General features: G+C 42.4%; 1 protein-coding gene and 1 long non-coding RNA gene across 2 annotated transcripts in view; both read left to right on the forward strand.

Annotated features, from left to right (window-relative positions):
* The window catches only part of Farp2 (FERM, RhoGEF and pleckstrin domain protein 2), a 109,873-nt gene that overhangs the window by 27,458 nt on the left and 58,159 nt on the right, over positions 1 to 24,256 (forward strand). The window contains exons 3-5 of the mRNA NM_145519.2: positions 20,675 to 20,779; positions 21,583 to 21,625; positions 23,748 to 23,826. Of these exons, the coding sequence (NP_663494.2) occupies positions 20,675 to 20,779; positions 21,583 to 21,625; positions 23,748 to 23,826 (227 nt within the window). The remainder of the gene's footprint in view (positions 1 to 20,674; positions 20,780 to 21,582; positions 21,626 to 23,747; positions 23,827 to 24,256) is intronic.
* On the forward strand, positions 244 to 15,124 carry Gm41920. Its single transcript, XR_878410.2, has 2 exons — positions 244 to 12,196; positions 13,492 to 15,124. It is a non-coding gene; the product is annotated as a predicted gene, 41920 (long non-coding RNA).

Here is a 24,256-nt window from a genome sequence, read left to right on the forward strand (position 1 = left end):
GGCTTGATCTCAGAGATTTGCCTGCCTCTGCCTACAAGTTCTGGGATCAAAGGCGAGTGCCACCACCACCTAGCCAAGGAGTTACTTTTCAGAGAAATTTCTTTTTTTTTTTTTAAGATTTATTTATTTATTATTATATGTAAGTACACCGTAACTGTCTTCAGATGCACCAGAAGAGGGCGTCAGATCTCATCACGGGTGGTTGTGAGCCACCATGTGGTTGCTGGGAATTGAACTCAGGACCTTCGGAAGAGCAGTCAGTGCTCTTACCTGCTGAGCCACCTCTCCAGCCCCGAGAAATTTCTTTATGATGTATTGGTTAATACCTATTTTATATGTATATATATCTGGGATCATGAAAACTATTAGGTGAAGAGGGGAAAAGTAGCCCAGAGTTAGGTTATCTTGTCCTGTAGTACTGTTCCTTGGACACTATGGCATTCTAGCACATGGTATGATTTATCTTGTAAACAGAAGCCCCAGCAGGGGACAGGAGCTCTACCGGAGTCACAAAAGGCAGCTGTATGGCTGAGCTACAAGCCCCAGTGAGAACTTCTTTGCTTTCTTTTTACTTGTGTGATCAAGAAGTTAACTCATAAAAGACTAGTGCTTATTTTATCTACATTTTTTTTAAATTCTCACTACCCTTTCTGGTTTTTTGAATCTTCTTTTGATATTCAAGCACCTACATTCTTGGTTCAAGTCCTCAGAGACAGGTTGTCCTTGCTAGTTTTATGCTGACTTGACCCAAGCTAAACTCATCTGAGAAGAAGGAGCTTCAATTGAAAATGAAAATACCTTTGTACAATCTGGCCTTCTTAGGCAGGCAAGCCAGTCAGGCATTTTCTTAATTAGAGGTTAATGGGCTGCCAGGGGTCTGGGGGTGGTCCTTTCAATAAAGAAAGCAGGCTGAGCAAGCTCTGAGGAGCAAACCAATAAGCAGCACCCTCCATGGCTCCTGCCTCCATGGTTTCTGCATTGGCATCCCTCTGTGGACTATAATTTAGGCTATGTGAATAAAAAACCCTGTTCTTTCCCAAGCTGCTTTGATCATGGTGTTTCGTCATACCAGCAGTAACCCAAACTAGGCAGGAATAGGATATTATTGTAACAACTGTCCATGTCCTTTAGGGAGGGACTTTGGAGCATTGGGAAGTCAGCCCATGAGCAGAGTGGCCATGGTGGCAGAGATGGAGGTTATGCATGGACTCAGTAATGTGAACTTCCACTCACTAAGGCTGGCCTGACTACAGATGGCTGCTGAGCTCCAGATCTACCAAGACCAGAGACTAGCACTGAATCCCAATATGGCACCATTCCCCAGGTTAGCCAGCTAGTGATCTGGTGGCACGTTAGTTTCTCCAGGCCTATCCTGGTCACTGCCTCAGCCATGTGGTCCTTAGTGTGCCCCCCTCAAGTATTCCACCTCAGTGGCCTTTAAAGCCCAGTGGCCAACAGGTGAGCAGTGTGTTGTTGAGAGCTCCCTAAGTACTGGAGACTGGACAGTAGGTGTGGCTGTGAGAAGAGTTGGTGAGCTTGCGAGTCGGACCCCTCACAAGTTTCCATCACACATCACAGCCTGTCGGGGACCTTCTGCTGATGCCATGCTTTTCTGAGCAGTCACTCACGGGCAGAAAGCCTCTGTTTTTTCCATGTATGTTTTTGCATTTCAGCTTCCCCTCAGCCATGGAGCCTTTGTAGTCACATCAACCTACAATATCATCCCTGCTTATATTTAGTTCCTTTAACATTTAAAAAGTAAATTCTGGCTAGGCTTGGTGGTGGACATCTGAAGCCCTAGCACTTAGGATACTAGGGCAAGAAGATTGAGAGTTTGAGACTAGTCTGAGTTACAGAGTGAGATTTTGTCTTTAATAAGATTGCTTTATTCTGTTACTCTTCACTTTTAGGTCTAGAAAGTAACCAAGATTTTCCCAGAAAGCAGAGGGTACGAATACAGTCAGTCATCTCTATTTTTCCAGAGACAGCGCTCTGCTTGTCTACCTTACAGAATATCATATACTTTTTTTTTTTTTTTAGGTTTTTTGAGACAGGGTTTCTCTGCATAGCCCTGGCTATCCTGGAACTCACTTTGTAGACCAGGCTGTCCTCCAACTCAGAAATCTGCCTGCCTCTGCCTCCCCAGTGCTGGGATTAAAGGTGTGTGCCACCACGCCCAGTTCATATCCTTCTAAATGTCTGTTATTTTACACACGGGGTGTCCAGTTTGGGTTATGCTTGCCCTGGTCGTTCCTTGGCTTTCTGAAATGTGCTGTCCCTGGGAAAGGTTCAGAGGGCACTCTGTACAGTTGTCATGACCATATGCTGCATGTTCATGCTGCTAACATGGGGATCTCGGGACTACTTTACCTTAAGATTTACAGAGGGTTCATGGAAAAAATAATTGTTTCAGCTGGCCAAAGTGGCACACATTGTTAATCTCGAGTGTATTTCTCTGAGTTTGAAGCCAGCTTGGTATACGTAGCAAGCTGCAGGACAGCCAGGATGACATAGAGAGTGCCTGTCTAAAACAAACAAACAAAGAATTGTTCACAGTATACAAATAGTGTATATCCACTATAGAAACCTAGAAATTCTCCATGGCCGCACCCACAGGTGGCTGCTGAAGTGGATAGTCATCCAGATTTCTGGGGAGCCTTCTAGCTTTTTACATCATCACATATGGGAATTAAATGAAGTTAGAAATTGTCTTAGGGTTTCTATTGCTGTGGTAAAGCAGCGAAACTTAGGACAGCCAGGCTACACAGAGAAACCCTGTCTCGAAAACCCAGGACTCCCCACCCCATACACACAAAGTATTTTTGGTTTTATAACTTTAATTTCAAATTTATTTACTGTCTGGGGTGTGTGTGTGTGTGTGTGTGTGTGGTGTGGAGTTGGCTTTCATCTTCCACCTCAGGTTCCATGGATCAAACTTAGGTCATCAGGGTCACATAGGAAGTAGTATTACCTACTCTTTCACTGGCTCACTGTAGTTACGAGATAGTTAGAAATCACCATGAAGGTGAAGGGAACCAAACCCAGGTCCTCTGTAAAACAACAAGTCCATCTCTGTAGCTCTCCTCTGCACTCCAACCTCAATTTTTTTTTTAAGGTTTATTTTATTTATATGAGTACTCTATAGCTGTCTTCAGACAGACCAGAAGAGGTCATCGGATCCCATTACAGATGGTTGTGAGCCACCATGTGGTTGCTGGGAATTGAACTCAGGACATTTAGAAGAGCAGTCAGTGTTCTTAACCGCTGAGCCATTTCTCCAGCCCTCCAACCTCAATTTTTAAAAAAATATCATAAAATAATAGAAATTCCTTAAGTATAATTATCTATATAAACATTGTTAAGCAATAAAAGTGTTATTTTATGTAAATTTTTACCTGTAAAGTAGAATTTATAATTGTATTAAAGAATTAAAAAGATAATCTTAGGAATTTTATATCAAGTCTTGCTGAGAACATAATATCTTAAAACTTTACTTCTGCTGGGCGTGGTGGCACACGCCTTTAATCCCAGCACTTGGGAGGCAGAGGCAGGCGGATTTCTGAGTTCGAGGCCAGCCTGGTCTACAAAGTGAGTGCCAGGACAGCCAGGGCTACACAAAGAAACCCTGTCTCGAAAAACAAAAAAAAAAACAAAGAAAACAAAAAAAAAAAAACCTTCTTACCTACTTAAAGAAGTCACATTTAGACTGGAGAGATGACTCAGCAACTAAGAGCTCTGACTGTTCTTCCAGAGGTCAGAGTTCAATTCCCACAACCACCTGGTGGCTCACAACCATCTGTAATGGGATCTGAGGTGGGAAGACATACCCTAAATCTGGATTGTTTGAAGTCAGAAAACCCACTTTCAGTCTGGGCTACACCCTCTGGTGGCAGATATGGGATGGAAGCTTTCCCTTTTTGCCTGCTTGCCCCCACTCTTGCTGTCTGTCCTGCTGCTGAAGCATGTCCTTCACTGGGATCAGAACTACATCCTCAGGATTCCAGCATGGACTAAAGAGCACCCGAGACGTTCAGTACAGACGGCCTTTTGTACTGAATAGTTAACTGGATTCTTCGCCTTTCCATCTGGAGATTGTTGGACTAGCTGGATCAGTCTGTAAGCATCTCTTAGTATTTCCCCGTGTGTGTGTGTGTGTGTGTGTGTGTGTGTGTGTGTGTGTGTGTGTGTGTGTGTGTGTGTGAGTGAGACCTGCTGAGTGTGACCTGCTGATTAGGACAGGGTTACTTATAGGAACAGTAACTGGTGGGGGTTGTTTACAGAAGCATGTGCTACACTGCTGGAGAAAATGTCTCTTCAATCTTCAATTTATTGGTGAATAAATTCTCAAGGGATTGGGGCGACATGAGTCCATCCTCCTTCCCTCCTGGGGTGTTGAAAGACTCAGTCTTATAGAGATCTTGCACAGATAGTCACATGTGCTGTGAGGACAGCTACTATGTCATGCCTGCAAGTCCGAATTCCACACTGCTCCTCTTTCCCCACTTCCTCTGCCCCATACATCCTTCCCACCCTTCTTCCTTGATTGTCCCTCAGTCTTGGTGTGTGTTATAGATATCCCATTTAAGGCTGGCATTCAGTAGTCATTTAACTCTTGTACTTTTTTGTTTGGTTGGTTTGGTTTGGTTTGGTTTGGTTTGGTTTTTGGTTTTTCGAGACAGGGCTTCTCTGTGTAGCCCTGACTGTGTTGGCTCTCACTCTGTGGACCAGACTGGCCTTGAACTCAGAAATCCACCTGCCTCTGCCTCCCAAGTGCTGGAATTAGAGGCGTGTGCCACCACTGCCAGCTTAACTCTTGTACTTTGACCAGTTATGAATCTCTACATTTATTTCTGACCATTGGGGGAAAAAAAGCTTCTCTCAGCAACACTGACAGCAGCACTATTCTGTGGACATAAACAGTTACTTAGAAGGTGATTTGACAGGAACAGAATTCCAGTTAACAAAACAACAGCAGTAGCCTCTGCACTAGTTTCTATGACCTCCCTAGCCACTGGGCTTCTGACTATGTTTAAGGAATTAAATATGAGCTTCCTCCTGTGGAGCGGGCATCAAATCCAGTTAGAAATGAGTTGGTTACACCGACAACAGTTTGCCATCTTTGCACTGCTAGACCCCTCTTGCCTGACCAGTTAGCATTGTTACACCTACACCGGCAGCTGAGGAAGGCTGCTGATTACAGCTCTCCCCAGCGCCTACACAGCCCTTCCAGTGCTAGGAGGACCGGCCAGTTCTGCCTTGATTTCTCTGTTATGAGAGCAAGGCCTAAGGTATCTTCTCTAATAAGACCTTACCGACTAGTTCTAGTAGACATCCGAAAGCTGTTGCAATCGTCTTTATTGGAAGGCCTTAGGGACCTCTCTGGCCATCAGATTGTAGGGAAGTAGCCTACTCCTGGAACTAGAATATTCATTTAATGCCTACATCTTCTGTGAGCAGCTTTATCCACCCACAGGGGATATCTCTGTTCAAACTATTTTTTAAATTTTGCTTTTGATTATCTTACCACGTAAAATAATATGTTATAGACTGAACATTTGGGTCCTTTAAAAGAATGTTGACACTGTGAATGATGATATTTCAAGATGGGAACTTGAGAGGTAATCAGGTCACCAAGGTAGAGCCCGTATGAATGGAATCCATACCTGTGTAAGAAGAGACATGAAAGAGTGCTTTCTCTCTTCTGCTCATGTGTGTGGAGCTATAGGAAGATTCCAGTCTTTGAACCAGGAAGGAGTTCTCATTATATAGTATGTCTACTGTAACCTTGGTTTTAAATTTTCAGCCTCCAAAACCATGAGGCAAATGTAAGTTATACAGCATGTATACATACATACACACACACACACACATACACACACACACACATATATATATACACATACATACATACATACATACATACATACATACATACTATAACAACCTGAGCTCTCACCTCAGTTTTGAAGAGATAAATAAACTAGCTTCTGCTTTTTCAGGGGTGGGGTGAGGGCTGTTTGTTTGTTTGTTTGTTTTATTCTCCCTCCCCACACCTCACCTCCAGACAGGATTTTTTCTATGTAATATCTCTGGCTATACTGGAACTAGCTTTGTATACCAGGCTGGTCTTCAAACTCACAGAGATCCTCCTGCCTCTGCTAGGATTAAAGACATGAACCACCACTGCCCAGCTTCCTAGCTTCTACTCTTATCCAAGATCACACAACTAATATGCAGACATACAAGGTTTCTCATCCAAATCACCTTTTTTGTGATGCCTTCTAGATCTTTTGTCATCCCTTATGCTGATTTCATAGTAGCAATTGCTACGGTTATTTTTCAGTGGCTATCTGAATATCTGTGTTTGTGTGTGAATATCTGAGTACTTGCAATGTTTTTCTTCAAAGCATTTGTTCAAGGGTTGGCTGTCTTAAAGAGGTTCTTACATCAGAATAAGCTGATTATAACCTGGTTGAAATTTAGGACACGCCATACATATGGAGGCCAGTGTGTGGGTATGTATAGCTTGCATATAGCTCCCTGCCCTGTAACCTCTGTATCACCAGGCCATCCTTGGCCATGTTTAGACTTGCTTTCGTGGTCTCCCAGCCTTATCTGGTAAGCAGGGCTTGGGTTTCAATCCCGAAGTTACATGCTTTGCTGTCAGCATGTGTTATTCAAGGATTCTCCCGAGACTGTACTAGGGCTCTGGCCTCCTATCCTGCAGGCATCTATACCACCTGGCTTTTACTGGCTACAGGCCATTGCTGCGGTTTGGATTTAGTTTTCTTAATTTTCCTGAAAAGAAGTACCTCACCCCCACCTTTTTTTTTAAACTTTATTAGAATCTTAAGTTTATTTTGCATGTATATTTTTGTCTCCTCACCACATATATGTCTGACCATCACGTGACTATGTCCTATCATAATATTCCATATACACTTAAAACCAGCTATGGAAATTTGAATGTGTTTGTAGAGTCAAAACACTTATACATACAAAATAAAAAATAGATGTTTAAAAAAGAATAAAAATGTTTAAGCTCTATTTTCCTCTTTGTTGTGCCACATAATGCTCTTTTTCGTTGAAGCTGATTTTCTGCTTTTCAGGAAGGCATTGGTAGTTGGGAATTTGAGAGGAGTGTTTAGTTGCTCTTCCTTTACCCATGTGCTTTGAGATGGGTCCCCATGCTGCAGCGAGTGGTAGAAAACAGCAGGGTCCCAGCAGGGTGAGCTGGCAGGGTACACATACCAATGGCAGGCTCTGTTTTCATGCCCATGTACTCACACATCTATTCATAAAGAAGAAATAAGGGGATCACACAATGCCAGTTTCCCTTAGAAAGCTTTCTGTGAGCCAAACTGCCTTTGGGCTCTTCTTTTTCTCTAAATAGAAAGATAAGAAATAAAAGGAAATCCTGTGTTAATTGTCTAGATCTTAAACATGAATTAATAAGCTGTTTCTCTGTTTCCCCGTGTATGACATGCTGTATGCAAATGCACTGAGAAAACAAGGTTGTCCTAAAACTAATGGTGTAAACCTTCTTGGTACACCCTTGTTCTTGCTCAGTGGGGAGACGTTAGTGATGTCATTCACTGATGGTAGTGGTTCACTACCATCTGCACTTCTCTTCTCACCTCAGGCTCTGTGAGACTAGTAGTTTCTCCGCTAGGAAGGTGAGATATCAGGGTCTGTGCCTCAGGCCCATTGCTTCACTTGTGAGAGCCATTGACAGGCTGATAAGTCTGGGGGTGCAGGTTGGTACCCAGAGACCCTCTATGAAGCTGCTTTCACATTGTAAGACTCCTGGTTGTGTAGAGCTTCTGTTCTCCATTATATTGCTATAGTCGTGCTAGCAACTTAGAGCTTTGCAGGAATTGCCACAGTGCTTTGCTCTCATGCCCCAGATTTGAGGTCTTCATTTCAAGCTAAAAATGTCAAGGCTGCCCAGTGCAAGGGTATTCTTTAGAGTCTGTCCATTTAGTTACTCATGGTCTAGTCAGGAGAAGTATAGTACACTACACTAGGATCTTAAACTGGGATAGTTAACAGAAATAACCATTAACTAATTATAAAAATTGACTGAAAGGCTGGGAGGAGGGAGCCATGCTAAGGAACAGGAGTTGTGCTGAGCAGCCACCCCTTAGAGCTGAGGAAAAGAAAACTCAGTGAGCCACAAACTTGGAAAGGGCTCTTTCCCCAAGGCTGAGGTTCAGACCACTGGATGATGGCGAAGTTCAGTGCCATCAAAGGAACAGGTTGGCAGGCCAGGGCTGAAGTGCCAGTGAATTTCATGGGGCAGTAGAAGTCACTGGCCATCCTACACACTGCTGGCAAGAATTCCGGAAGTCTCAGACTCCCATTCTCCTCAGTGCCCTGCCCCAGCACCACAGAATATGGACGAGGAACATGGGGTTGGGGTTAGAGGCAATAAAGAAATAATCGTCTTATGGATAATTAACAGCTTTAATTGGAATCTTAAGTTAAATTATTTCCTTGAGTAGTATTGTCAGACTTGCCATAGAAAAAAGACACACATGGAGACTTAGTAATAAAAGCTTAGCCACTATAGCAAGGCTACCTCCCAGCCAGCTCAAATCACTTAATTAACCTGCCAATTCTAATTCATGTCTGCCACGTGGCCACTACTTCTTTTCCACTTCCTCAGTATGTCCAACCTTGACAACGTCACTCTGGCAAATCTTGCTTCAGATTCTTCTCCCAGAGACCCTCTCTCAGCCCTGAAGTATTGCCTTCTACTTCCTGCCCAGCTATTGGCCATCATATCTTTATTAAAGCCAATCAGAGTATGTCTTAGGCTGGTTAGGAAGAACAGAAATACACTTTCACAAAGTATGCACCAATAGAATAGTTTAATATAACTCTTATCTAAACATTTAAAATATTGGTTGGGTCCACTGACAAGCAAGCTTGTGTTTGCCTGTGTAGCATGATTGAGAGTAATACGTGTCTGTGGATCCCTTTGACTTTGTTGTCTGTCTGTTTGCTTGATTGGTTTTGTCGGAGCCGTTTTTCCTATTTAACCCAGGCTGGCTGGTACTTAAGAGTCCTCCTGTCTTGGTCTCCTAAGTGCTGAGATTAGAGGTATGCATCACCACCTCTGTCTTCAGTCAGTCTCTTGTGTCTCAAGAGTGTAGAGTGCATGTAGTCAGCCATGTTTCCTCAGCCATGTTGAGGCCTTCAGCAGAACTGGAAGCACCCATTCATATCATCCAGGGATCATGAGGACCTAAGTAAGACTTGATGTTGCAAGCTGTGAGACTGAAGGTAGCTGTCCACAAGGCTGGTGACCTTTCAGTGAATCTTGAATGAATAAAGCAACAGTTGCCTGTAAGATCTCAAGATTATTTTAACTGTGCTATATAACATATTATAGAGGGCAATTTGAGGATGACATAAATCTGAGACAAGAAACAAATATTAAGTAATACAGCTAATAGTACAGATCAGATTTTGTTACAGGAGCAGCGTGGCTTGAGCTATAAATGTGTGTATGAGGTAAACAGGCCAGAGGACAAAATCAAGCTGTGTGGGAAGAATTTTCCCACAGATCCGAGACAACGGATAAAGAAGTGCTTTGTTAACGCAGCTTTTGTGACCGTTTCTATCTAGACAGAATCTTTACTGGCACTTTTGTAGATGTAGAGCTTTGAACAATATACTTTATGTCTGAGCTGGAAAGGGACTTCCTTGAATGCCAGGACCAACTGAATGATGAAACCCTGGACAAAATGTGTTGCTTCTTACCCTGTAGTTCCCGTGTTGTAGTCTGGTCTGGGTGGCTGTATTGCAAAGTGGTTTGCCACTGTGACAACCAGTTTCTCTTCGTCTGCATGTCTGTGAATGATGTCAGTTCTTTTCTTGGTGGATGAACGGCCTTTTTACTTCGTCTCATGGAGAGTCTTGTTTCACCTGATCATTGCTTTGGGGATGGATAGTTACTGCCTAACTGTAACTGAATTTCCTTAATTTTAGGAACAGAAGGTAAACTTTGAATATAGAGTATATGAGAAGGTAAAAATGGGTACATGGGGGCTGGAAAGGTGACTCAGTGGATGTAAAAGCACTTAACCAGACAGGCAAAATAACCCAAGTTCAGATCTCTAGAACCAGTGTCAAAGCCTTCCCCGTAGTTCTTGTCTGCAACCCTAGCACTCTACAGTGAGGCATTAGGCAGAGACAGGAGAATCCCCTGGAGTATAAACCACAGCAGCAAAACAGCATCCTGCCTCAATCAAGGGGTGCAAGGGTGACTCCCAGGGCTTTTCACTGCACACAGAATGGACATGTATATATATAACAGATGTGTAGAGCAGTAAATACAGAGCTTATCATAACACTTAATAAGCTATACTTCAGGTCATGAGGTGCCTGGAAGAATTAAGGGGAATGTGTCTATTAAACTTATTTGGAAAGTAATGCTGAAAAATATTCTGAAAGTTTTGTATCTTTAAAATATATGTTAGGCTAGAGAGATGGCTTTGTGGTTAGGAAAACTTGTTGCTCTTGCTGGGAGACCTGAATTTGGATCCTAGTGCCCACAAAGTGGATAACAATCAAGTTTAACTCTAGTTCCAGGGAATCTGAGACCCTCTTCTAATTTCCATGGAGACCAGGTACACAAATCTTACATATACATGCATAAAATAAAAAATATAAAAATCACTTATACACATAAAAATTTAAAAATCTGTAAAAATTAAAGCACATTATGATAAAGATAAAATATTTTCGTGTTTTATATTTTTCCCTAATGCTGGAGATCTAATCCAGGGCCTTGCACATAGTAGGCAAGCATTCTAGCACTAAGCCACATCTGCAGCACCTACTGTGCATATGTGTAGGTAGGAGGAGGAAGTAGTTATTAAATGCCATTTTGACTACATGCATCCATCATATAATCAAGGGATCTCAAGGCCTGGCTTGGCTTACCCTCTCAGCAGACCCTCAGTGAAAAGATAGTTGCACACTTGCAACATCCCCGGAAGGGTACACGCCTTTGGTGTGTGTGCAGGCAGATGCTTTCTGATGCCCCCATGCTGTTCTCTGGGTGAAGTTGGTATACATTGGATTTTGGCTTGGAGAGCTGTCCCTAACATGGTACAGATCCTATTTCCTGTTATTTCATTAAATGTCCATAAAACCCTTTCAGGCTGGCTTAGTTAGGGTTTCTATGGCAATGATAAAAAGCCATGACTAAAAGTAACTTGGGAAAGAAAGAGTTTATTTCTTTTACATGCCCACACCACAGTCCATCATTGAAGGAAGTCAGGGCAAGAGTTCAAAGTAGGAACCTAGAAGCAGAAATTGAAGCAGAGACAATGGAGGAATACTACTTTACTGGCTTGCTCCCCATGGCTTACTCAAAGCTGCTTTCTTATACAACTCAGGACCACCTCTCCAGGGGTGGCACTGCCCATAATAAGATGAGTCCACCCACATTAGTTATTAATGATTAATCAAGAAAATACCCCAGTGCTTGCTCAAAGACCTTCCCAAAATGGCTCTAGCTTGTGTCAAGTGGACAAGAAACTAACCAGCAACAGGATAAGAATAGCATTTAATCTTCAAACAAACAAAACCAAGACTCAAAATAACCACCCAATAGGAACCAAGAATCTAGTTTCAAAGCCCGTCACATGAATATACAGTGAAACTTGCTCTTGTTAAACACAGGGGCCAGACAATACCCAGGGAACACCCTGTCATCAGGGGGCTAACCAGCTCTCAGGAAGGATGGCTGCTGCTAGTTTGGAGATGGCTGAGAGCACACCCATGAGTCAGAGGACCAGGGAGAGAGCCTGCTTTATTGATTTTTTAATTGTCTTTACCAGATGTTTGGTTCAGATGCAAGGCATCTCCCAAACAGGCTCATTTGTTAGAGGCTTGGTCCCCAGCAGACGGCAATACAGAAAGGTGATTTGATTATGAAAGTGCCTACTTTTAAATGGACTAATTCATTGGTTGGTTCATAGCTGTTTTATGTTATTTGGAAATAAAACCTAATTGTAGGAAGTTGGGTAACTGGGCATGCCTTTGAAGGGTGTATCTTGTTCCTATGCCTGCCTTCCTCATTTCCTGTCTCCACGAGCCACGTTGGTCCTGCCTCATCATGCAGACCCAAAAACAACACTGTCAAGTGACCGTCTCTGAAATCTGAAAATCTGAGACCAAAGTAAGTCATGTTACTTTTTCCTCTAACATTGTTTTTTGGAGAGATTTCCGTTTCAGTATGCAGAGAGCAACCTTAGTCCTTTGACTGCCCAGCAAGTGTGTTCAGATTTTGTCAAGCAAAAATTCCTCTCTTGGGGAAGTGAAGATCAGTGAGGACAGGTCTTAAGTGTTACACAGCTAGCTCCAAAAGCAAGCCATGCTCAGCCTCCATACTGTCCGCTGTGCTCTATTTATCCCTCCAAACATCACAGGTCCCCCACTGGTCTAGCCTTAGCATGTGTATCTGTCTCAGGAAACATTACACTGCCAATCAGCCTGAGTCCCCAGAAGCAGCAAGAAACTGCAGCACACTACCAGAAGTTTTTGGGCACGTTTCTCTCTATGGGGTACGGACACATGTAGTTCATCTACACAATGTAAGGCAGATCAGTACATGTGTGTTGTTAGCAAAGAATCCATTGTGTGTGCTTTCACGTGCTTTGCTTTAGCCAAACTTTCCTTCACTAGTCTGCCATAGCCTTTCACCTGTGTCCAGTTCAGGAAAACGTTCCTTCACATGTTTGTCCCAGCGAAACACCATTCAACACAACTGACTTTCCAAAGAATCGTTAAACTTCTATGTTGCAATAACTTCCAACCCCAATAATTCTGTACAAAACCCACACAATCCAGTTGTTATATTTATAAGCTATAATCCTAGATTGGGCAGAACTAGCACTATACTAATTTACTCCCCAGCTGTGAGACCCTTTGCTACTTGCAACTTTCTTCTGGCCACGTGGTTCTGCTCCATCTTCGCATCCTCCTCCTCTTCTCCCTCCTCCTCACTCCCAAAGACCTCCTGTCCCACCTTTCCCCTCCACTGCCCAATCACAGGCTCTACCCTTTATTGACCAGTAAATGGGGAAAAGATCCACACGAATCATCTGAGCATGTGATCGGCTGCTTGTCTGGGGGCACGCGCTCTTGAGGAAGCAGAATTAACTTCAAAATTCAAACATCCTCAGGACAGCCCACAGCATTTCCACTTGGGGTTGATGTCTGCGGCCAGCTGCGCCCCTGACCAGTATTCTCCAGCACTGTGTACTTTGAGACTCCACGTTTTGCCAATCATACAGACTGGGGCAGGGAGTGATGAGTGTAATTTTTATTTACATATCCTTAAGTCTGAGCTTATTAAGCCTCCTTTTATATGTATAAGCTCTGTCAACGGTGGTAGTATCTTCTTTTCTCTTCTTCCTCTTCTCCCTCTACTCCATCATCTCCTCTTCCATTCTCTTCCCTTTTCTTTTCCAGGTACAAAGCGGCCAACTTAGGACTTTGAACATGCTAGACAAGCACTGACCCTCTGAGACATACCCCAGCTGGCTACCTTTGCATCTTCTTTGAAAAATGTCTACTTATGGCCTCTTGTTGTTTGGTCTGGGGTTTCTTGCTTTAGAGTTGTGCAGGTTGCTTATATATTTTGAAGAATCACTTCTTGTCACATGGTTTGCCTCATTCTCTCATACTCAACATGGTAAATTTTCTTTTTGTTCATAATTTCCTCTGCTGGGCCCAAGTGTTTCAAATGGTGTAGTCCCACTTGTTTGTTTTTGCTTTTGGAATGAGAGCCAAATAAATCAAGGCCAGTGTTAAGCAGCCTTCTCTCTGTGTTTATTTCCAGGAGGTTTTGTAGGGTTTTGTGGAGTGGGAGAAGCTGGGAGGCTGGCCTGACACTCACTCTAAACCATGCCAGCTTTGAATTGGTAGTAAGCATCTTATCTCTGCCTCCATAGGCCAGCTTTAAAATGTGTACTGCGATCTGGGTACATTATACTAGACCTTGCTTCTAAAAGTTTTATGTTTCTAAGTTAGATATGTTGTCTTTGATCAATTTTGAATTGACTTCTATATGTGATATTAGGTAAGGGTCCAGTTTCTTTCTTTAGCATGTGGTTATTCTATTTTCCCAGTGCCATTTATTAAAGGCTTTATTCTTTCCTATTGTGTCTTCTTGACAAAAATTAGTTGGCTTAATTGCTTATTTTTATTCTGGGCTATCTACATTGCTGGTTTGTGTATAGCTTAATGCTGGTTCTATATTGCTTTGATCATGTGGCTTTATAATGCCATTTAAAATCTGGATGTATGATGTGCCCAACTTTATCTTTATTGTCAAGATTGTTTGGGTAATATGAGCTGTTTTATGGATAGACACAAATTCTGGAATTTTTTCCTATTTATATGAAAAGATCCGTTAGAATATTTGTAGGAATTGAATTGAATTGGTAAGGCCCAATTATATACTGACTATAAGAAACATGCCATTTAAATTCAGAGATGATTAAAGGCCAAAATGTGGTATGCCATGAAAATGTTAGCTAGAAGAAAGAAAAGAGGCTATTCTTACCAAAGTAAACTGTCTGTAGGAAAACAGAAAGTCATTATATGATGCTGGAAGGGTCAGGTCCACCTGGAAGTGTCACTAAATATACATGTACTCATCATCAGAGCACCTGCCTCCACAGCGAAACCGAGACCATGTGAGAGCAGGAAACCAAGAACAGGATGCAGCTGGAGACTTCAACACCTTACCTCCAATAATAGTCATAAAGTCAATCAATCAAGCAGCAGCAGATACAGTATACAGCATTATAGACTCAGCTTGTTCCAGATAACTCACTGTTTTGTTTCTAAAAATGTAGTTACTTCTTCTAGTCTATTCTCAAATTATAGTCAAGTGTTCCTCATGTGTCATCCAAGCACCAAGTGGCAGCATCTAAAAGACCACTGCAAGCTCAAGGCCGGCCTAGTCTACTTAAGGAAGTCCAGGCTAGCCATGTAAGTTATGCAGTGTGGGACCCTGCTTCACCACCCCCTGCATAAAACCCTGCAGTTATTATATTAGGCCGAGCATTTAGCTTAGTGATAGAATGCCTGCCTGGTACAGATAAAAGTCTTGCATTTTTATCACCAGCAGCACTAATTTCAAAACAGAATTGCTTCAAGATGGGGTTGCAGTAATGGCTCTGCCATTAAGAACACTTACTGGTCTTGCAAAGGACCCACGTTCAGTTCACAGCACCCACATGGCTGCTTACAACTATCTTTAACTCCAGTTTCAAGGGGTTCTGTGCCTTCTTCTGACCTCAACAGGCACCACATACTCATGTAGTGGGCATCAGATATGCAGGTAGACAGCCATTTTCAAAATAAAGATAATAAATACACCTTTTGTTTGTTTGGTTGGTTGGTGGTTTTCAAGACAGGGTTATCCTGGAACTCACTCTGTAGACCAGGCTGGCCTCAAACTCAGAGACCCACCTGCCTCTAAATCTTTTTTAACTTTTAAAAATAAGATAGTATATATATAAGATAGTATATCAAGAGGGGACTAGAGAGATGCTTCAGCACTGGCTGCCCTTCCAGAGAACTTGGGTTCAATTCCCAGCACCCACATGACAGTGACTGCCTGTACCTCCAGTCCTAGGGACTCCAGCACCCTCACACAGACACGCGTGCAAGCAAAACACCAATGAACATAGAATAAAAATAAATTATTTTTTAAAAAAGATAATATGAAGAGTGTGCCAAGCATGGTGACATATACCTGTAGACCTAGCATTTATGAGGTTGAGACAGGAGGATTAATAAAAATTTGAGGTTAGTCTTTAATATATAGTGAGATTTAGTCTCAAAAACCAAACAAGAAACTAACAGGAGGTGGAGAGAGACAAGATGGCCTCTGTGAGCTTGAGGCTAACCTGGTCTACCTAGCAAATTCCAGGACAGCCAGGATTGCATAGACAAACAAAACAAGCATAGAAGAATTTATATCAAGAGTAGAAGCTGAGAAGCATGCAGTGGTGTGAACCTGTGATCCCAGCACTGTGGAGGTGAAGCTCAGGAGATCCAGGTTTTCTTCTCCACCATCCTGGGCTACATGTGTGTGGAGGTCAGAGGGCAACTTTTGGAAGTCAGTTGTGTCCTTCCACCATGGGATCCAGTTTACACAGTGGAAGTTTCCACAGTCTCACACCTTTATCCAGTAAGCCATCTTGCCACCCTGTCATAGGATTCTTTTTCTTCTCCTCAAGTCTAATGATATAATATAGTACTAAATTTCTTGTGTGTTTGAATAAACTTTGCATTGTTACACTACTCTTAATTATTACTGATTTATATTTGCTGTATTTTACTAAGGATATTTTCATTAGTATCCATAAATTTACATTTTTATGTGAGGTTATGTTTGTTTGGGTTTTGGAAATGTTACTCTGACTCAAATGCTTTGAAGAAACCAACACATTTTTGGGCAATGTCTCTTTGTGGCTCTGAATATAGTAGTATTTTGGGACTCGAGTCTGATTTCAGTGGCATAAAAGATATGAAGCTTCTCTGTTACTTAGACTTGGGAGAACTTCATTAGTTTAGTAAAACTGCACTACAGTCTTAGAGACTAAGACTAAGGCATGTGCCTGTGTATTTATACAAACACAAAGAAGTAGGTATAGGACATAGTGGATATGAAGGTGCATCTTGAGTGTGCTCCCGTGTGCCTCTGTAGGTAGTGTGGGGCCTAACATGTAGGCCGCCCCACCCTGCTTGGCACAGAGTGGCCGGGCAGTGGAAGGAAGAGGGCTGAGTTGAATTGCCTCCTCTCTGTACCACCTGAAATAGGACTCGTCTCAGACTGCAGCTACCATCAGAACCTGAAACAATTGTGCATATTTTAGGAGTTGCCATTTGCAGTGTGCTTACCACATTCTAGCCTAGAGACACAGAATAGAAGACCCAGTACCTGCCCTTCAGATTGGCTGTCTAGAAGGAAGAACTATCAGATAGGCAGGCATCAGTGTAATGGACGTGTTGCTAGGCATTACCAAACAGTGTGAGAGGTAGAACTGACTGGGACTCACAGGGCCATATGAGTACGCTGACTCTTGTTTTAGATTGTCAGAATGGAGGGGACAGCAGTACTTTGGGTGTATCTAGCCTCCCCATTCCTATCTCACCCTCAGTTTTGCACTACAAGAGAGAGTGCTCTCATACGGTCATCCTCATGAAGCAGATGGAGGTGACAACAGAGCAGCTTCTGAGAGCCTTCCTGGAGTGGTTCTATAACCTAGTGGGTTTGGGTGCTGTTGTAGCAAACATCCCATAGCTGCCTTGTCTTCCACCTATTTAATAACCCCAGGGGTTTGCAGAAATGTACGGGGTGGGGAGGTGGGTCATGGGGTGTTCTTTCAGGTCATAGCAGTGGCAGACCTTCTCAGAGAGGCCATCACATCAGTGAGTTCTCCCTGTGAGGTGGTAAGAGATAGTATCAGGAGACATACCTGTAAGACTTGTTCTTCTGTTATTCATAAATGTCTCAGTCAGGGTTTCTATTCCTGCACAAACATCATGACCAAGAAGCAGTTGGGGAGGAAAGGGTTTATTCAGCTTACACTTCCATACTGCTGTTCATCACTGAAGGAAGTCAGGACTGGAACTCAAGCAGGTCAGGAAGCAGGAGCTGATGCAGAAGCCATGGAAGGATGTTCCTTACTGGCTTGGTTGCTCTGGCTTGCTCAGCCTGCTCTCTTATAGAACCAAGACTACCAGCCCAGAGATGGTCCCACCCACAAGGGGCCTTTCCCCCTTGATCACTAATTGAGAAAATGCCTTACAGTTGGATCTCATGGAGGCATTTCCTCAACTGAAGCTCCTTTCTCTGGGATAACTCCAGCCTGTGTCAAGTAGACACAAAACCAGCCAGTACAATAAATATATCTATAACAAGGCCGGGACTGATAGTAGCCTGAGAGCAGGGGGGGGGGGGGCAGTGAACTGCTGTCCTCTGCAGAGAGCATGGCCTCAGGAACTCACATCCGGCCAGATCTCCATCTCTGCCTACACAGTCAGCACTAACTGGGCCCAGTGTATTACAGAGGCAAAAAGACATGGCATCAAAGGGGCATGATAAACAGGGAAGTCTTTATTTATTGGGGGAGGGGTGGGCTGCCCTTGTGCCACAGCTCACATGGAGAGGTTGGAGGACAAGGTTTTCTTCTTCCACCATGCTGATTCTGGGAACCAACTCAGGTTGTCAGGCTTGGTGGCAAGAGTCTTTTGCACACTGAGTTGAATTGCCTCCTCACACTATCCAGCCCATACAGATGGAGTTCTCAAAGAGTAAATAAATAAATTGTATTTGGATCTCTGGGTTTTTTGTTTTGTTTTCTTTCTTTCTTTCGTTGTCTTTTTTTTTCAAGACTGGGCCTGTCTGTGTAAACCATCACCAGCTCCTACCCCATCCTAGAACTCATTCTGTGAACCAGGCTGGCCTCGAACTCAGAGATCCATAAGTGCTGGGATTAAATGTGTGAGCCACCATTTGGGTCTTTGGTTGTAAAGCCATCTTGGTCCACATAGCAAGTTCCAAGCCAGCCAGGGCTACATAAAACCAGAAAGCAAAATGAAGTCAGGTGTGGTGACACGTGTTTAATTCGAGCACTCCAGATGCACAGGCAGATCTCTATGAGTTTGAGGCCTGCCTGGTCTATATAACAAAGTCCATATAGAGCTACATAGTGAGATCTTATTGCCCCTTCCCCCACAAACACTTATAAGTCACTCTGTAGTCCTCTTTTAAGGTCTCCAACATATTTTTTCCTGCTATTTTTTTCTTTATTAGAAATTTCAGGAGTTCCTTCGAGGATTTTTTTCTCCACAGTGATTACACAGAACATCTGGAGCTGCTGTGCTTTTTAATCTAAGGCCTTTCCTCTCCTCTACTTTATGTCTGTGTGAAGAGAAGATGTTCATGCGGCTTGATCCAGCGTCACAAGAATAAACAAAGAAGGCCTTACTTCTTACTGCCTCTCTCCAGTGCAATAATGATAATTTCCTTGAAGGTTTGGTGTGCAGTCTACACATATTTCATGGACTGTGTGAACACAGAGACCTTTAATTTTCCAACTGATCTTCTTCCTTTGGACTTTATTCCATAGCATATAGAGTTCTGGGTTCTCTTTCATTATGCTTGTATTACTACTTATTTCGGGTTGTTTGTTTGTTTGTTTGTTTGTTTGTTTTGAGCGAGCCAAACTTTCTGGAGCCCAGGCCTACCTGGGAACTCACCGTGTATGCCAGGCTAGCCTCAGACTCACTAGGTTTACTGGCTAGCTTCCCCAGGTGCTAAGATTATAACAATGAGCCACCACACCTCGCTACTGTTTACTCGCTTGGTCAATCCTCTACTAAATGTGTCCTTGTGTGATTAGCTTTGAGCAGTTTATGAGAGTGCCCATAGGGAAAGTGGACTTGATAGGACTGATAGATACATAATGAACTTTGAAAGTTATTTCCAAATTTGCTCCTCAAGGGAGACACATATGAATTAATAATATTAAAAATTTGTATTGCTTTTTTTTTTTTTTGAGACAAGAGTCCTACTGTGTTGCTTGGCGCTCACTATGTAGAACCGACTGGCCTCCAACTCCTAGAAGTCAGGCAGCCTGTCTCCCTCCCGAGTGCTGGGATTAAAGGTGTACAGCAACATGTTTCCCATACCGCCAGGTTTTTTGTTTGTTTTTTTGTTTGTTTTTTCCAAATAGGGCAGAAAGGTAGCCTTGAGTCGATGATCTAAGTTCAATCCCTGGAGCCCACAAAAGTCATGTATAAGTGAAAGGAGAAATTCAACTCCGAAAGTTGTTCTCTGACATGTAAGTGCAGCACCATGGCTCATGCAACATCCCTCCCCCTCAAAGAACTAAATAGATATATAGTTTCCTCAGCACTAGGCAGAAGTGCCTCACAGGCATGTCTTCTGGTGCTCTCTGACAAATGAAATCTTACTATTTTAATTATCCTGGGACTAATTTATTAACCACTAAGCTCTATTTGTGTTTTTTTTTCATTCAGCTTATGTGTAGGTAAAAGATAAATGATATTAATTCAGTGTGATTCTAGATCATTATAATTTGTTCAACATCTCTCTAATCAAAAGTTTTTCAGGCTGGTGGTGGTGCACGCCTTTAGTCCCAGCACTGGGGAGGCAGAGGCAGGTGGATCTCTGAGTATGAGGCCAGCCTGGTCTGCAAAGTGAGTTCCAGGACAGTCTGGGATACACAGCATGTGAAAGTACTATCAAATAGTAAATTTCTTACTGCAACCCTCTATAAATAGACTTCGGAATGCTGCTTTTTATTGGTAAATTATATTGAGAAATTATTTGATAAAATGTTAGCTGAAATTGAAAATGGTTGCTTTGGTCTAAAATTACAAAGATATTTGACTAAACACACTAAGAATATAAGACAGTTTTTGTTTGTATATTTAGTTTATCAGTTTCTAATGTGTGATAGTCTGTGAATCTTTCATACATGAAGGCAAAATGAAGCAAGAAATTCAATAAAACGTTATGCGAACCATATAACTTCATGCCAGTTTTCACCAACCTTTGTTGCTTTCCACCCCATCAGTGAGCTTCTCCTCCCCTGTCTCCCTGCAGCCGAAGTGTGACGGGCAGGTCTTACTGACTCAAGTGTGGAAGCATTTGAATCTCATTGAATGTGACTACTTTGGTCTGGAGTTCAAGAATGTCCAGTCCTACTGGGTATGTGCTTTTGATTTGCTTGTGGACACTGGGTCTGACTGTGCTGTAGAGTAATTATGGCATCCACCATAGTTACAAAAAGCCTTTTAGGTCATACTATAATGATGTAAACAAGATGTTTGCTAAGTAACACATTATGTTATTAAAGTACTTAATTTTCACCTATGGGAAACATACCTGCCTTTAAGCCTAAATGCATATCTTTCCTAAACTCTTTCTACCTGTTAGTACCTGTGCCAAAGAAACCTGAGTTGCCATGGCAACCACTCTTCCCTCCAGCTAGATCTGAATTGTGTTCAAGTGGAATTTGAGCCAAGTGGACTGATTTTGCATCATTTCACTTATTAAACAACCTGTAAAAAATGTGGGTTTTATTATTTATAAATGTGACTGTTTTAAAAACAAAATCCTGTATCTGCCCTTCTGATCAGAAAGTATGTCCTTGTTCTGCTCTGTGCAGGGCCTCAGCTCCTGAGCAGTACAGCGGGTTTGCTGGAGTTTGTCTGCTCTGGCACCACAGCAGGCATCCTCCACTCAGCAGCATCTCTTGAGGTTGTTTGCCTGCAACGGTTCTGCTTGAGACTGTAGAGTTACCCAAGTCAGTGCTATCGAGTTAGTGAATCAATGCGGCCCCTGCTTCTTGAACTTCCTGTACAGTTTATTAAGATACGATTAATGTGTAAGAAGACAGTAGAATAAAATAACCTGTTGTAAAATTTCTTACTTATTTGTCTTTTATAGGATACTTACTAAATGAAAAAATTATTTAATAGTTTATTCTCTTCTGTTAAAACCCTCTTTAGATTTGGCTTGAACCTATGAAACCCATCATTAGGCAAGTACGAAGTAAGTACCGTATTTAACTCTTTCAAGTTTACTCTTTTAAGGTCCCTTGCTCTGGAACAGTGGGTTTAGATGCGTTCACAGTCACTGTCACTGCTTTGTATAGGTGGTAACATAGTCCCAGAGGATAAACTTGAAATCACCTAGTGGTTGGTTTTAATCGATAATAAATAAACATAAGGACCCTAGATTTAACTCAAATCATCATAGATAACTTAGCTTAAATTTGAAAGTCATAGTATTTGTTCCTTGGTATCTTAATTGTAGGTCAGTATGGAAGGTGAAAACAGAAGTTTCTTTCTAGGTTATGAAGAGACATTGCAATGCTTCTTTTGTATTTGGTTTTGGGTTTTGTTATTGTTTGAGACAGGGTCTCTCTGTATAGCCTTTGATTTTTTGTTTTTTTTTTGTTTTTGTTTTTGTTTTTGTTTTTCGAGACAGGGTTTCTCTGTATAGCCCTGTCTATCCTGGAACTCACTCTGTAGACCAGGCTGGCCTCGAACTCAGAAATCTGCCTGCCTCTGCCTCCCGAGTGCTGGGATCAAAGGCGTGCGCCACCACGCCCGGCAGCCTTTGATTTTTTTTAATTTATTTTTATTTTATGTGCATTGGTATTTTGCTTACGTGTAATGTCTGTGAGATGGTGTTAGATACTCTGAAACTGGAGTTACAGACAGTTCTGAGCTGCCGTGTGGAATTGAACTCTGCTTCTTTGGAAGAGCAGCCGATGCTTTTAGCCACTGAGCCATCTAAAAATCTTTTTGGAGGACTAGAGAAATGACTCTTGCAGGACCAAGGCTTGGTTGGTCCCCAGCATCTGTATGGCAGCTTATTACTGCCTGCAACTCTAGTGTCAAGCTTCCAAGGGCACCAGGCAGGCATGTTAGGCACATGTGTACATGCAGGCAAGCACTTCTACATCTAACAACCAACCTTTTTGGTTTGAGGATTGTTTGTCTTCTTGGTTGCGTTTTGGTTACAGGAGGGAGAGCAGGTTCTTTGCATGTATTCCAAGATGCCCTTGCACTCACGATCCTCCTGCATCAGCTGCCCAGCTGGTGGGATTACCAGCACGTGCTGTCATGCACAGCGTTGACTATACCCTCTTTTTAGCAACTACATTAAGGAGAAAAGGACACATGGAAGTGACTGTTGTGCTGAGAAGAACAGGTTGCTCCTTGTCCCCTAAAAACTACACAGCATGGTTACATTTCAGTGGCTGGACAGCAGATCTGCACTGACCTTAATAGAATTTATCCTGAAATATAAATAGGAATATATTCTATTTATGTATTTGGTTGTTTTTAAAGCAAAGTCCCTCTTTGTAGCTCAGACTAGTTTTGAACTCATGATGCACCTGCCTTAGCTTCCTAAGTACTGTACTGCACCACCACTCCTGACCTAAGTTTGTTCTGTAAGTTGTTGTTGATATTGCTTTTCTTTTTAGGGACTGACCTCAGATTTACTGTATAGCCTAGGGTTGCTTCTGATGCACAGCGATCCTACTGCCTCAGCCTCCCCAGGGCTAAGGATTTCAGCCATGAACCACCACACCTGGCTATATTTTAATTCTACTTTTTGGGAAAGGTCCCATGTAGTCTGCAGTAACCTCAAATTTACTGTGTATCCAAGATGATCTTGAACTTGTGGTCCTTTGGCCTCTACCTCTCCATCCTGGAATTACAGACAGATGCACCACCCCTGGCTTTTGTGTGGTCTTGGGATGGATCTAGTGCCTGGTGCATTCTAGATACAAATTCTACCAACTCATTATATCCTTTCTACCGTTTTATTTTCGTTTTTTTTTTAAAGCAGGATCTTAGTATATAACTCCAGATGACCTAGAACTTGATTTGTAGACCAGGTTGGCCTTGAACTCACAGAGATCACCATGTCTGGCATTAATTTAAACATTTTAATGTGTAATTTCCCATATACTAAAGAATGTTCCCAGGTAGTCTCTGCTTAAAACAAAGTATTGAAATTCCCCAGTACATGTGACTGGTAGTTCAGGACTTATAAATGTGTGTATAGTGTATAGGAAGCCTCTTGATTTTCCTATAGAAAGAAATAAATGTGGGGATTAAGCTTATTCTGTGAAATTTTATTTATTTTGTTTTTACAGAGCCAAAAAATGCGGTGCTTCGCCTGGCAGTAAAATTTTTCCCGCCTGACCCTGGTCAGCTGCAAGAAGAGTACACAAGGTAAGGCTCCCTCTAGACAGGGCTTTGCCAGTCCTCTGCCTGAGTCATTAGGAAGGAGGGGGCGGCCCTTCTACCTGGGTGTCACTCAGTCTGACTGGACGGGGTTTTTACTACGTTTCATTTATTTATTGTGGAAAATATTATGATACGCTACTGTAGTGATTCAATTCTATGAAAATATTGTATTTTTAAAAATTGACCTTCTGCTGGACCTTATGGCCAAGTTAATGTACACCTCGAGATCATGTAAGGCTTATCTTCGTTTAAGTTAGGATTTTAATTGCTGTGGAAAAACACCATGACCAAAAGCACCTTGGGGAAGAAACTGTTTATTTCAGCATACAACTCTCAGGTCATACTCCATCACTGAGGGAAGTCAGGGCAGGAGCTCAATGTGGACCCTGTAGGCAGGATCTGAAGAGGGAGAGCT

This window comes from Mus musculus, chromosome 1, assembly GCF_000001635.26.
Source record: "Mus musculus strain C57BL/6J chromosome 1, GRCm38.p6 C57BL/6J".
Taxonomy (NCBI): domain Eukaryota; kingdom Metazoa; phylum Chordata; class Mammalia; order Rodentia; family Muridae; genus Mus; species Mus musculus.